The sequence below is a fragment of the Lagenorhynchus albirostris genome, chromosome X (genome assembly GCF_949774975.1).
Source record: "Lagenorhynchus albirostris chromosome X, mLagAlb1.1, whole genome shotgun sequence".
Classification (NCBI taxonomy): domain Eukaryota; kingdom Metazoa; phylum Chordata; class Mammalia; order Artiodactyla; family Delphinidae; genus Lagenorhynchus; species Lagenorhynchus albirostris.
This window is the reverse complement of record NC_083116.1, coordinates 111,574,282-111,588,919: the sequence shown is the minus strand read 5'-3', so window position 1 is coordinate 111,588,919 and position 14,638 is coordinate 111,574,282. Positions and strand designations below refer to the sequence as shown.

Below are 14,638 nucleotides of genomic sequence, written 5' to 3'. Positions count from 1 at the left end.
GGGGACTCGTCAGTGGGCCATTGATCCCACCTCCTGCCAAAGGGTAACGAGATAGAAGTACACTGGCTGATTAATGGGACGGAGCAGAAGAAGCCACGAAAGAGGAGGCTGCAGCAGAAATGGCATCAGATGATCCTGGAGGGACTCTGGGAGCAGAGCTGGGAAGTGTCAGGGACTGGATAGGGAAGGTAAAAGATGGGGGTTGATTGAAAGCTGGTCTCAGGTGGAGTAAGGATGGGTGATGGGAAGCAGCTTGACTCTGGCTGTGCTCTGCCTGCCAACATCCACGAGCATTTTCCCCTGGGCAAAACTCAAAGTAGTTTCTTCAAGAACCTGGGTAAAACTAGGTCTGTTCATGTGAGTGTCATCATCCCAAAGTAAAGCCCTCTTCATTCAGGCATTTGGGGGACCCTCTGGTCAGAGGCCAGCTTGCTGTCCGCTCATCCTAAAGCCAGTGGAAAAGTCTTGACCAGGTACACAGAGCTCCACGTCAGCCTTCCCACTTAGGAGAGAGCCGTAGGGGGAAGTCAACACCAGCTCTCTCAAACAAACAATCCAGTTCCTCATTCTTCAACAAGAATTTTACAACCAAGATGTATCAGACCTCGGGCGAAAAACCAGCAGCATGAATGGAAACCTGACTGGCATTAAACTTCTCAGCTGCGCTGTCATGGTCAGAAGACCCCTCTCCCTCCCCCCTGCCTTTTTTTTTTGGCTGTGTTGGGTCTTCGTTGTGGTGCACGGGCTTCTCACTGCAGTGGCTTCTCCTGTTGCGGAGCACGGGCTCCAGGCACGTGGGCTTCAGTAGTTGTGGCTCGCAGGCTCTAGAGCACGGGCTCAGTTGCTCTGTGGCATGTGGGATCCTCCCGGACCAGGGCTCGAACCTGTGTCCCCTGCATTGGTAGCCGGATTCTTAACCACTGCGCCACCAGGGAAGTCCCTCCCCCTGCCTTTCTAAATGCTGAAAGAAATTGATTTCAAATCCAAATTCTGTACCTGGTGAAACCTCCAATCAAGTGAATCAGAGGTATAAGGACTGAGAAATGTATTTCCCATGCATAGCTTTCTGAGGTAGTTTACGTGACTGACCTAATGGTGTGTATAATGTAGGTATAAGAAATAGCAAAAAATATTCTAGAACCTCAATCAAAAACAATTTGAGGGTGATGGCTGTGCAGCATGTTTGGAAAGCAGTTGATTCTAATTTGAAAAATCTTAAAGAATGGAATGGATCCCATGCAATAGAAAAGAGGCTGGAAGATCTCAGTGATGTGGCAAGGAAAGCATATGTCTCTTGTCCGGTTACCCAAGAAGAGGAGTATCAGAAAGACATGGTCCAAATATTCGGCAACCTTAAAAGGTAACATGATTTTGAGCAGTTGGAGGTGGATAAAGTGAATCCATTTCACCTTAAGGCTGGTAATATTCTCCTTCAGGTGACACATGACTCATGACACATTGGACTCATAGGGAAAGAAATGTCACCCTGGTCTATTCCTGTGGCCAGTCTGCAGTGAGCAATATTTACCTGGTTATGTTACCAACACAATCAGTGTTCACCTTTTTTATTTTTTCTACAGGGAACCCACTTTATTTTTTTAATTTTTGTTGAAATATGGTTGACATATAATGTGTTAGTTTCAAGTGTACAGCAAATTGATTGTTGTACATGTATATATATGAAGCAATATGTAATATTAGATAAAATAGAATTTCACGTGCTGAGAATCCATAGGAACTGATAATAAAAGTCAAAACCTTTTTTAGTTTTAATATTTTTTATTGAATATGGTTGACTTATAATGTGTTAATTTCTGCTGTACAGAAAGTGATTCAGTTATACATATATAGACATTCTTTTTCATTATGGTTTATCACAAGATATTGAATATAGTTCTCTGTGCTATACAGCAGGACCTTGTTGTTTATCCATCCTATATATAATAGTTTACATCTGCTAGTCTCAAACTCCCATTCCTTCCCTTCCCTACCCCTCCTCCTCCTTGGCAACCACAAGTCTGTTCTCTATATCTGTGAGTCTGTTTTTGTTTCGTAGATATGTTGATTTGTATCGTATTTTAGATTCCACATATAAGTGATATCATATGGTATTTTTCTTTGTTCTGTCTGACTTCACTTCGTTTGATAATCTCTAGGTCCATCCATGTAGCTGCAAATGGCATTATTTCATTCTTTCTTATGGCTGAGTAATATTCCATTGTGTGTGTGTGTGTGTGTGTGTGTGTGTGTGTGTGTACACGCCACATCTTCTTTATCCATTCCTCTGTCGATGGACATTAGGTTGCTTCCATGTCTTGGTTATTGTAAATAGTGCTGCAGTGAACATTGGGGTGCATGTATCTCTCGAATTATGGTTTTCTCAGGATATATGCCCAGGAGTGGGATTGCAGGATCATATGGTAGCTCTATTTTTAGTTTTTTAAGGAACCTCCATACTGTTCTCCATAGTGGCTGTACCAGTTTACATTCTCACCAATAGTGCATGAGGGTTCCCTTTTCTCCACACCCACTCTAGCATCTATTGTTGTAGATTTTTTGATGATGGCCATTCTGACTGGTGTGATACCTCACTGTAGTTTTGATTGCCAGCATCACTCTTCTTGCACTTTGGGGCCACTATTAAATAAAATAAGTGTCACTTGAACATAAGCACTACAATACTGTGACAGTGATGTGATAACCAAGGTGGCTACTAAGTGTCTAATGGGCGGGATCTATTGGACAAAGGGATGATAGACGTCCTGAGCAGGACAGATCAGGAAGGCATGAGATTTCATCACACCACTCAGAACTTATGAATTGTTTGTTTCTAGAAGTTTCCATTTAATATTTTCAAACCTCGTTTGACCATGGGTGACAGAAACTGCAGAAAGCGAAACCATGGACAAGGGGATATTGCTGTATATATTACTTAATAGTTTAAAAAATAACTGATCATCAAAAGGTTCAAGATTTAGAATCAAAAACTCTTAGTTCAGGTGTCCAGTTCCAGGCCTCCTCCATTATGGCAGGCAAGTCGCATAACCTCAGCAAAGCCTGTGTCCCCAGCCACCCACCCTATGAGCCACACAGTATTGTCATGAGAGTTCATTTGGGTAATGTATGTGCAAGCTCTTTGTAAACTGCTAAGAAGCAAACAAATGATTGCTCTCCTTTATATTACTATTAATTACTCACTTTATTAGAGGAAGTAGTTAGGTTGAAATCATAACATGGGTGTTCTACTTGAGAAAGCTTACGTAGTTTTGGTCTCTTAATGATTTCAGGTCATGAGGAGGAGGAAAGCCTAAATTTTCTATTATCTACTCTATATCCTACTCTGGGATTCTGGGTTTCTCGGATTTTCCTCAGAAGATCCCTGACACAAGGAGAAAGGACTGTAGGTCTCTGGGAGTTGGTCTGCTAGCTGCGAGTAGTATGCCTTGTTTGTCATAATTTAACAGAACTTAACATTACTGTTTAGTCCAAGTCTCCAAGAGGATGTACCCCTCTACCTCTGTGGCTTCACATTCCCCTGGCTGACCACTGGGGTCAGTGGTGGTGGTGGAGGGTGTCCCCCATTTTGAGAAACACCAAGTGATATTTGGATGACCTTATGTAATGCTTTGAACATTAGGACGTAGGTGATGATATTCCAGTTTTGCTCAACTAAGTTCCAAAGAGAGAAATTTGCCTAAGGTCACATAGCTGGTAAGTGAAGGAACTGGATTTCACCCCAAGTTTGTTGGACTTCAAAGCACATGCTTTTGCTCAGCCCTGCCTTTAGAGTTGGAAACCTACGCTGGCCTTTTGTAGAGTTCTTTTTTTATGTACTTGGAAGAAAGGATGCAAAGAACATTCTTGACTTTCTTCTAGTTTTGATCCTTACTCATTGACGGTTTTGTCTCTGTTTTCAGCCAAAGCTCCAGACAAACCTATTCAGGTAGTTTATGTGCCCTCACATCTGTTTCACATGCTATTTGAGTTGTTCAAGGTAAGTGGAATTTAAAAACATGGAAAGAAGTCTTCACTTTAAATTACTTTGATTCAGGGCATAATGGATTCATCAGATTAGCATAAGAAAAAGGTTTTGCATAACCATTTTAAAAATTCTATTTCTGATGCCCTGTGGGTTTTATAATTTGTATACTCTGAGGTGAAAATTTGCTGTGTATAGTATAGTCTTCATGAATATTAGTACATATTGATTTTGAAGCTTAATTGTACTTCAGTGGCTTTATGTAAAATCCATACTGTTTTTCTTCAGATATGAGCTTAGAGATGCTTTTTAGTTTCCAGATCTGGCAAAGGCTTTATTGGTGGTAGTCAGATCAAAATAAAAACATGTTTATGCATCTTTATGTTTCTGAACATTAACCATGTCGGTGCATTATCAGTTGTTCCAGTCCTGAAAGATACGTTAACACTTTTACACATTTGAGTCAGTTTAGAAAATTCAGAAGATTTGACAGAGGCAGGGGGCAAAGATGTGGAAGGGCTGGACCAAAAGAGAAAAGACTGTCTATACCTTAAGCTGTTGCTTTTATTAACCAGTAGCTAACGGCATGTAAGTAGCAGTATTACAGGCACAAGGCATTTGAGCTAAAATTTCATTTCTTCCAGTGTGTAAAACCCTAAACCAAACACCTGAAAAATCAGTTATGCTGATTTGCTTCCCAAAATTATGTTACTGATGTGACACTTAAGGTTGAGATGGGCATTCAGTTGTGAACTTGCTCTGCAACAGCTGTGGCTTTTTCAGAATTTCTTTTCACCTGACATTTCTTCTACTTTTTTTTTTTCCAGCCAAATGATTAATTTTTGTGGGCAGCATGAATCCTCTCAGGCTTTCCGCCTTCTTTAGAGGAAGGGTGCTCTGTAAGTGCAGACTGATAGTGGGATTTAAAGCACACGTCAGTGAGCCTCTGCAGCCTCATTACACGCGCTAAAAACATCCCTCTTGGTTAAGAGTTGAATAATTTAAGTACGCTAAAGCAAAATCGAAAACAGGAAGGAAAGGAAAATAAGCATTTAGTATGGTGGATGAGACTAAAACGAGATAATAACAAAGTAGAGCATCAAGACATTTTTCCTTGTTCTGAACACACGTTTAGTTAAGTTCTTTAGAGAGGAAAAGAGTGCCATATAAATCCAACTGATCTTTGCCCCCCACCAAAGACACGTTGTGCATCGGTAGCCTTTCGCCAGTTTCTTTTTTTAAAGTTGTAGTTTGTGAGTTGGTGGCATGCTAAAAAAAAAAGGTTCCGTGATTTCAGAACTCAATGAGAGCGACAGTGGAACTATATGAAGATAGAAAAGAGGGCTACCCAGCTGTTAAAACCCTTGTTACTCTGGGTAAAGAAGACTTATCCATTAAGGTAACTCTTTATTTGTACGTATACTTGAATTATCAGTTAATTTAATAGTGTGTAAACATTGAGGAATCAAAGGGAAGGGAGGAGAACTGACAACTGAGTGTCTTATTTGTAAGTACTTGATACTTGGCTTGAGCTACCTCGTTTAAACTTCGTTGGAGCCCCATTTTTTAGGGAGCTGAACAAGATCTCAAACCCAAGCGTATTGGAGCCTAACCCCACTTGCCCGCCTCCTTTGTTTTACACTGTTCACAAAGGGACCATATTTCGTTGGGGGTTCAAGTCCTTGCACGGTTTAGAGTAATCTAGTATGTACTTTATTTAATGAACTCCTTGCCTCCTGCTAAGTATAGATTGATGACTTCTTCTTGTTTTTCTTCCTTTTCACATTTTGTACATTACAGATAAGTGACCTAGGTGGTGGGGTCCCACTACGAAAAATAGATCGTCTTTTTAACTACATGTATTCAACTGCTCCGAGACCTAGCCTGGAGCCTACGAGAGCCGCGCCGCTGGTAAGCCTCTGAAACCGCTGCTAGAGGAAAGACCATTCGCTAGAGAAGGGACACAGCTGGCTCTTTCCCCGGGTTGTCGCATTAGCCTTGTTGCATTTGTATGTTTCCTGCATGGTTTGAAGGAGGGAGAATTTTATGCCACTGCTGCTTTCTTTATGACTCTTTTGGACTCAGATTTCTTCTCTAATTTGTGTCTAAGAAACACTCAGAGCTGAGTACTTACCTCCCCAATACAGAGAAAAAATATTTCCCTGTGGTTAAGACTGCTTCTGGAGCACCATTTACCACCTGGCACTCCCCTTGGAGGGGGTGGAAGTGTAATAGCAGGTGAGCAGGGAACAGCACAGCGAGTCTGGCTGCAGCTGGCCCTGGGCACTTTGGCGCTGCATACCATAGAGGCCCAAATCACCCAGGGCCTTTGAACTTCCCCCGCCAAATTTGTTTATATAATTAAAGTGTTAAATTACGAACACATTAAATTTTTTATATAAGCAGGAAACATATAGGTGTCGTATGCATTTTCAGAGCCCTTTCTGTCTCACTGTGGAAATAACCTTCAGGAAGTGAGGAAAGCCTCTGGTTACCATGGCAGCATTTAGATCCTGGTAGGGCCACACTTTCTTCCCCCGGCTGAGTGTTTCTAATTGACAAACAACAACTGAACCCTTTGTCATTAAGCACAGCAACATATCTGTCAGTCTGCAAAATGGTTCAGAGTGTAAATTTTCATTTTCAAGTTGTACCTGACTGACAAGCACGTAAGATTATATTTTATATGTATGAATAAAATCCAACACTTAACATCATTTATTCTAGACAGGGTTTGTTAACACTGCATATTGAAAACGGAGAGGAAGTCGCTTACATAGGATTCCAGAAAATTCTTGAAAGATCAATTTGAAGGCCATTGCCTTTGACCAGTTTCTGGTACATACTTAAATAAATGTCAAAAGAAAAAGAGACACTACAGGCAAATCTAGAACCTTCCGCAATTGTTTAAAAGGAGTATGGATCATCTGTTACAGGTCTCAAGATAGCATCTTGAGGACAGCTGTGATGTCATCTTTTTTTTTAAATGACACTGAGCAATTGAAGTGAGAGAGCTCTAAAAAATGTGCATCCCACCTCCCATTTTATAGATGAGGAAATGAGGTTACTGGTTTGCCCAAGGTCATTGAGCTCATTATCGTCAAGCAGCCACTGGCCATGCCTGTATTCTTTCCAGTGTGCCTGGTGGCTCTCCATTTGAGGAAATGCTTCCACTAGCATCTCTCCCAGTTAGTCAAGTCTCCTCAGCTTTTAAGCAGGCGTGTGGGTATGTACTACTAGGAAACGTTAACTTCTTCATCAAACACCTTACTATGTTACGGCTCTGTGCCATGACACACTCATTTCTTTTTCGGAAATGTCCTCCCAGACAACAACTATTGATCCTTTGACACCCTGTTGGTGGACTTAATCAGAGGGGTCGAAGCTTGAGGAACAATCCCTTCCCCTCCACCCCAGAGTGTTGGAAATTAGTCTCAATTATTCCTATCAATATCGGAGACCTTTTTTTTCTTCCCCCAACAACCTGTTACTGACAGTCAAGGTTCTATGACATAGAGGTATAGGAGGGTACTGGAATTGTTTTCTTGTCTCTAAGAATATATGGACTACCACATGTCAAAATATTGCAGCGTTCCCAGAGCCTTAGGAAGTAGCTCTTAGGAGATTGTTTTCTTTTCATTGTGTTAGCCTTGGTACGGTTAGATTTCAACTCCCGTGCTGCTCAATTTAATTGAGCAAAGAAATCATAGTGGAACTTTGGAATGATGTGGTTTACTTTGGTTTCTGGTTCAAATTCCACTTGATTTGGGATTTAGCAATGCTAACAATTTGCTTTAAAACGTTCAAAAAGCCTTAGTCCAAAATCGGAGTATTTCTCTTCTTTTCCAAACATGTGAGAAATATTTTTGCAGGGTGAAAACAGATTGTTTGCCATAGATGAGCATATACATGATTGTAAAGTTTGGATCAATAATTTATTTGCTTTAAATATGAAGCAAGAATTTATTATAATCTTGCAGATGGTCCTCAGACTCGATGTGTTAGCGTTTCGTGCTCGTCTCACCGTATTAATTTTCTTTTCTCGGTAGGCTGGATTTGGTTACGGCTTGCCAATTTCTCGTCTGTATGCTAGATATTTTCAAGGAGATCTAAAACTCTATTCTATGGAAGGCGTGGGTACTGATGCTGTCATTTATTTGAAGGTACTGCATTTTATTTCTGTTATATGAAGGCATCTTTACTTTTTAAAGCTATAAGTTCTAATAACTAATGGAGAATAGCACTATATCATCTCCTATATTCAGCTCGGATTTACTCCAGTTTTACGTGAAAACCAAGTTATGTCCTACCCTTGATTTTATGCTCAGATATAGCAAGATAGGAAACATGGAGAGGTAAAAATTTAAATATTGATTTTTAAAACCATAATTCTAAGTTGTGATTTTTTAAAAAATCGTATACCCATTGAAAGGACTAATCTAAAAGGAGACAGGTTTTCATAAACTGAATTCTTGTAGTCTTTTGTTTTAGAAACTTGCCGGCTTTCCCGAAGTTGCAAGAATTCAGTGCTCATAATATGGTTACCTAAAAGTCTGATCGAATACCAAAGTTCTCTGTAAAACAAGTTTTCTCATTCATTGGTGGAGTCAGACTTTTATTTACTTCTAAACTCTAGGATATTTGGAGTATTTTTTGAATATGTAATATGGGCACATAGTACAAAATTTTAAAGCTAATTTAAAGGGAGAACTAAGTCTCTCCCATCAGTGGCCCAGAGCCACCTGGTTCTCTTTCCCAGGGGTGACCATGGATGCCAGTTTCATGTGGAGCCTCATGGAAGTTGATTCTGCATTGATAAAAGTATGGGGGGAAATCTGATTTTTTTTCACACAAATGATTATTTTAGCACTTTGCTTTTTTTTAACTTTCCAACATATCTTGGAGATCTTTCCATATCAGTTCATACCGAACTGGCTCATCCTTTTAACAGCTGCTTAGTGTGTTATATGTTATATGATAAGATAACCAGTTATTTTGAGTGTGTATCTTAGATGCCAATGCATATAAATGATATGCTATTTGATATCACTTTATGAGCTTATATTTATAAATCTACTGTGTATGAAACTGTTTCTTCAGGGCCCTCTGGGAGAACAGTTGCCCAGTGAACAGTAGTGTTTGGTCTAAGACCATATAGTCAAGACAATTGAATATCTCACATCAGTATTAACTGAACTAAAATAGTTTTTGTTTTGCTCATGTGTACTTCATTACTGGTTTTTCATGAAACCAGTACTTTCATAGAAAAGCTTTAATTTCATCCTGATCAGCCTAAGTAACTTACTTAGACTGTAATTTTAATATAACTCTAAAAATATATATATTAATAAGGTTTCTAATGTTTTAAATAATAAAATTTGGGTCAGTATTTCATGTGAGCAAGATGACACTATGGACCTTTGGTGTCTATTTTTGTTTTTCCTTAGGCTCTTTCAAGTGAATCATTTGAGAGACTTCCAGTTTTTAATAAGTCCGCATGGCGCCATTACAAGACCACACCTGAAGCTGACGATTGGAGCAATCCCAGCAGTGAACCCAGGGATGCTTCCAAATACAAGGCGAAACAGTAATTTACCACTTTTCTTTCTATTATAAAGTATCTGATTTTTCTCCAGTGTGTACCAGCCAGACGATTGATATTTTCAGCCACATCTTTGTGGTTTTATCACTGGAAAAGCAAAGTGATCCCTAAAGAAAGGATGGAGTAGCTTTTTCACCCCAGACAGGAAGGATAGCAAGAATTGGGTAGCCAGAGTAGCAATTCCAATAGAGGCCTTGATGTTCTAGGAGTCCTTGCCCTGTGGAGGTATCAAAAGCAGTAAGCAGGGTTTATCCTGCCATGAATCTTCTTTAAAAAGGAATTAATTTGTAATTTGTCATCATCCATAGAATTCACAGAAGAATGTTTAGAGGAAGTCTGTAGGTGGGTTGAAACTGGAAAAATAAAGAAGTTAAAGTTATCAGTCAAGGTAAACAAAATGTGGTTTATCCATCTAACAGAGTATTATTATTCAGCCTTTAAAAGGAATAAAGTTCTGACATGCTACAATATAGATAAACCTTGAAGTCATTATGCTAAGTAAAATAAGCCGGATCCAAAAGGACAAGTATTGTATGATTCCACTTACGTGAGGCACCTAGAGACAGAAAGTAGGATGGTGGTTGCCAGGGCTGGGGAGTAGGGGGAAGGCGAATTTAGTGTTTCACGAGGACAGAGTTTCAGTGGAGAAAGATGAAAAAGCTCTGGAGATGGATGGTGGTAATGGTGGTACAACACTGTGAATGTACTTAATGCCACTGGACTGTACACTTAATAAAACATTTTTTTTACCATCTTAACCAGGTGGTAATTTTATGTACAATTTACCGCAATAAAAAAAATGAAAAAGAGGAAAATTATCAATCATAGAATAACAAGTTTCACTGCTTTGTGGTAATAAGGACAATAATCCAATCTTTGGTTTCCAATTTTCTTTTTCTTCTGACTACCTTTAAGCTCCAACTCTGCTAGCAAGAGTAAGGGTTCTGATTATTTGTTTAATTCCAAGTAACCTTTTAGTAATAGAAAAGCAGTATATGAACATTGTAAAAAATGAGGACATATAAAAAAGCAAAAAAAGAAAAAAAGAGAAACTGCTGTATTCCCGTAACCCAGAGATTACCATTCTTAGAGCTTTATCTGTGTTCTTCCAGATATTTTGCTGTTTGTATACATGTATGTGTATTTTTCCCCAAATGAGATCATACTTTTCATACTATTGTACAACCTAGTTTTATTTCATTTAACCATCTCCACCTTTCCATGTCAATACATTTTCATCATGAAAATTCCCCTGATTTGTCCAAACAACAGATCAGTTCCAAGACCACATAACACATCTGAGTAGGTCTCAGGCTGTTTTTAATCTAGAACAATCTTTTGTTGTTGGACCATACCAGTTGTCCTGCAAAAATGTCCCACCTTGATTTGTTTGATTTTGTCTTTGAAGTTTTATTTAATTTGTCCCCCTTTCCCTGTATCTCCCATAAACTGGAAGTTCATCTAAAGGCTCAGTGGAGCATTTTTTTGCTAGAATATTTCATAAATTCTCTTGCAGAATTACACTCTGAGACCCATGATGTCTGGTTGATCCACCATTAGTAATGTTAAGACTGACCGTAATTCAGGTGATGACTGTCTGATCCCTCCATAGTATAGTTAATTTTCCCTTCTCAACCAGAAAGTAATCTGCGTAGTGTTATTTTGTCATGTTATTTCGGTGCCATGCAACCATCACCTAATGGTTTTTAGCACCAGCTGATAACTTTGGCCTTAATCAGTAACTTTATTAATGTTTATAAAATGATGAGGTTTTTTTTTGTTAGTATCATTCCTTTGACAATTATTAGCTGACATTCTCCTATAAAGTTCTTCCTCAACAACTAAGGTCATTTAGGTACCTTTTGAAGTACAGTCCCTCCTGGCAAGGCAGGATAAGCATTTCAGTCTTTCCCTTTAATTACCAATTTTCAAGGTAAGAAGTTGAGTTAAAAACCACCTTAAATTTGACCAATGAGTTTCTGGCTTTCTCTTTTTTAAGTATTATTATGGATATTGTAGATTTTTATTGCTTTGATATGTTTCAGTCAATATTTAACATACATATAAAAAGTGTTCAGATCTTAAGTTTATAACTTAATGAATTTTTACACCTATATTTCCAGCACGTGAGAAGGCTGCTTTCTAGTCAGACTCTCCTCCTTTTTCCCTCCTTACCATGTAACAATTATTCCAACTCTGTCACCTATCACTGTGTCTGACTCTCTCACTGCTTGAACTTAAAAGGGAGATACAGTGTGTGCTCTTTCTGTGTCTGGCTCTCTGTGGGGCTCACCTGTGTCATTGCATGTAGTGACCATCCTTTTGACGCTAAAACTGGCACACCTTTGGCCATTGGAAGCTATTTTGAGCCAGATCCTTTGTGTTCCATTGACAAAACCGTATTCATCTTTGAAAGCTTCCTTGCTTTCTGGCCCAAGATGATGTCCTAGGCTTATCTTACACTTTGCCTAGAATCAGCCATTTTCCTCAAGGACTCCTGTTTCCTTTTAGTGGGTATTAGAGGCCCTAATCTGGGTGTTGGAGGTGTACATTATACCTTTTCTAGTCCCCTTTTCTGGGCAGAACTATAAAATACATATCTCTGATAAGAGCATATTGATATTTTCATTCGATTTTAACATTGTAATGTTTCTCGCTAATATTTTTTTAAATTATTTATTTATTTATTTTTGGCTGTGTTGGGTCTGTGTTGCTGCGCGCGGGCTTTCTCTAGTTGCGGCAAGTGGGGGCTACTCTTTGTTACGGTGCACGGGCTTCTCATTGCAGTGGCTTCTCTTGTTGTGGAGCACGGGCTCTAGGCGCTCAAGCTTCGGTAGTTGTGGCACGTGGGCTCAGTAGTTGTGTCGCACGGGCTTAGTTGCTCCGCGGCACGTGGGATCTTCCCGGACCAGGACTCGAACCCGTGTCCCCTGCGTTGGCAGGCGGATTCTTAACCACTGCGTCACCAGGGAAGTCCCTCGCTATTATATTTTAACTGTATATATTTCCTCTTACTCTGAAAACCTTGATTCCTAACATAGTGCAACAGAAAGGTATTTGTATGCAAATAGAGTTTATATAGCTTTGTGATTTTGTACCTTTATAGTAGCATTGGTCTTTTCTGATGAATGATATAAAGGCTATCTATATTGATGTTTATTCTTTTCTACGGAAGTATTGTGATGGACCTCTGTGCAATATTGCCGGACTGGTCACTCACCTCAAATGATGAAATCTAGAGGAGTTTGGTTTGTGCACGTGAGTGTGAGTGTACACACAGGTGTGTGTAGACACATATGCACACCATCCCTGGCGGAGATTAAGCTAAATTAGCTTGAAACCCGTGGATCAGTTTCCCTCGATTCCATTTTCAGTCCGTATGTAAGTCAAGTAGCATGTTGGGCATCAGTGTGAGCAGTTCATTCCAGCTATGGCTCCGGTAGGGGGAGTTATTTGAGTAGCACATAAGCAGTCTTTATAAACATTAAGGTCCATTTGGATTGTTAAAAGAGGGCCTTTGTTGAATATTGTTTTAAAGGCTGTTTAGGACTTCCCCGGTGGCACAGTGGTTAAGAATCCGCCTGCTAATGCAGGGGACATGGGTTCAAGCCCTGGTCTGGGAAGATCCCACATGCCGCAGAACAACTAAGCCCATGCGCCACAACTACTGAGCCTGCGCCCTAGAGCCCTCAAGCCACAGCTACTGAAGCCGTGCACCTAGAGCCCGTGCTCCACAACAAGAGAAACCACCGCAATGAGAAGCGTGCGCTTGCCGCAACTAGAGAAAGCCCACACGCAGCAACAAAGACCCAATGCAGCCAAAAATAAATAAATAAATATTTTTAAAAAGTCTACTTAAAACTTTAAATAGATTAGGAGGTTGTATACTGCTGACTAAGTATGAGCCTTCATTTCTAATATCTTAGACAAATTTTAGCAGAAAGCAATTTTTAAGATTTTAAAATGGTTAGCCTGATATTTCAGTTATACAAATAGCATAATTGGTGGCCACCTTGGGAAAGTATTTAGTAGGAATGGTAAATTCACTAGGGGAAAGAGAAATCCTAAGAAAATTTATTTCCTAAGCAGATTTTTAATTACAGCTTTACTGAGATATAATGCAGCCTTTTAAAGTGTACAAATTCAGTGGCTTTTGGTATATTCACAGAGTTGTGTGATCCTCACCCACTGTCTAATTTCAGAACATATTCACCATCCCCCAAAGAAACCCCATACCCATTAGCAGTGATTCCTCATTTCTAATCAGGTTTTTAACTGAGAGGAAAGAACTCTTTTAAAGTATATATAAGTCATTAAATGGTAATTCATTTTCTGTAGTAACCATAGAGAATAATTCTGAGATAAGGCACGCGTTTTTGCATCATCACTGTAACTAAATGCTCTGAATAAGTCTCGCGTAAAATAGAGAAGGTTGTCCTCATAAACTCACTGTGGATATTCCCATTATTTTCTTTGTAGGGACAAGTTCAAGACTAACAGAACTTTGTAAAGAACTGAATGCTTCGGTCCTCTCCATGAAGAAAAGATGGTCTTCTGCAAGTCACCCAGAAAGAACTCCTTTCCTCCACCAACTCTGCGTGTGGCACTATAGTTAATCCAGTGTTTGAATGTGTATTTGCTCTCTGTATGAGGTGGACCTTTTCCACAGAAGTTTCCTGTAGCTACTTCAGATCTTCCACTAAAGTAGTAACTTGAGTCATTTTTCGTAGTACGTTGCCGTGGTTTGGTTGGCGCCTGTCATAAGGGGACACAGAACCTCGTTAGCACTCGCGTCCTCATACCTCTGTCCTCGTTATCATAGAGTGTCTACAGTCTCCCCAGATTTCTCAGCTCCCTCCCCGCTGCAGATACAGCCGATCTCTGCTGTTGCTCTTTGTGACCAAATACCATGTTTGTCCCAAACCACCAGCTAAGGCCTGGGGAGTCCGGAAGTTGAGGACGTCAGCTTAGCATGTCTTGATAATTCGGTCCCTGGGCCCTTCCTTTCTCTTATGCATCCCTCCTCACTCTCTGATTTAGACTTTGGCCTTCTTCCA

At 39.8% G+C, this 14,638-nt stretch overlaps 1 protein-coding gene across 3 annotated transcripts in view; it reads left to right on the top strand.

The window, feature by feature from the left end:
- The window catches only part of PDK3 (pyruvate dehydrogenase kinase 3), a 67,299-nt gene extending 52,989 nt beyond the window's left edge, over window positions 1–14,310 (top strand). For 2 of the 3 annotated variants that reach the window (XM_060136898.1, XM_060136897.1), the window contains 6 exons: window positions 3,918–3,994; window positions 5,277–5,378; window positions 5,780–5,890; window positions 8,029–8,142; window positions 9,427–9,566; window positions 14,061–14,310. In XM_060136898.1, coding sequence (XP_059992881.1) covers window positions 3,918–3,994; window positions 5,277–5,378; window positions 5,780–5,890; window positions 8,029–8,142; window positions 9,427–9,566; window positions 14,061–14,091 — 575 coding nt within the window. In that variant the 3' untranslated portion in view covers window positions 14,092–14,310. The remainder of the gene's footprint in view (window positions 1–3,917; window positions 3,995–5,276; window positions 5,379–5,779; window positions 5,891–8,028; window positions 8,143–9,426; window positions 9,567–14,060) is intronic. The other variant, XM_060136899.1, reaches the window with a different exon arrangement.
- Window positions 14,311–14,638: the final 328 nt, after the last annotated feature.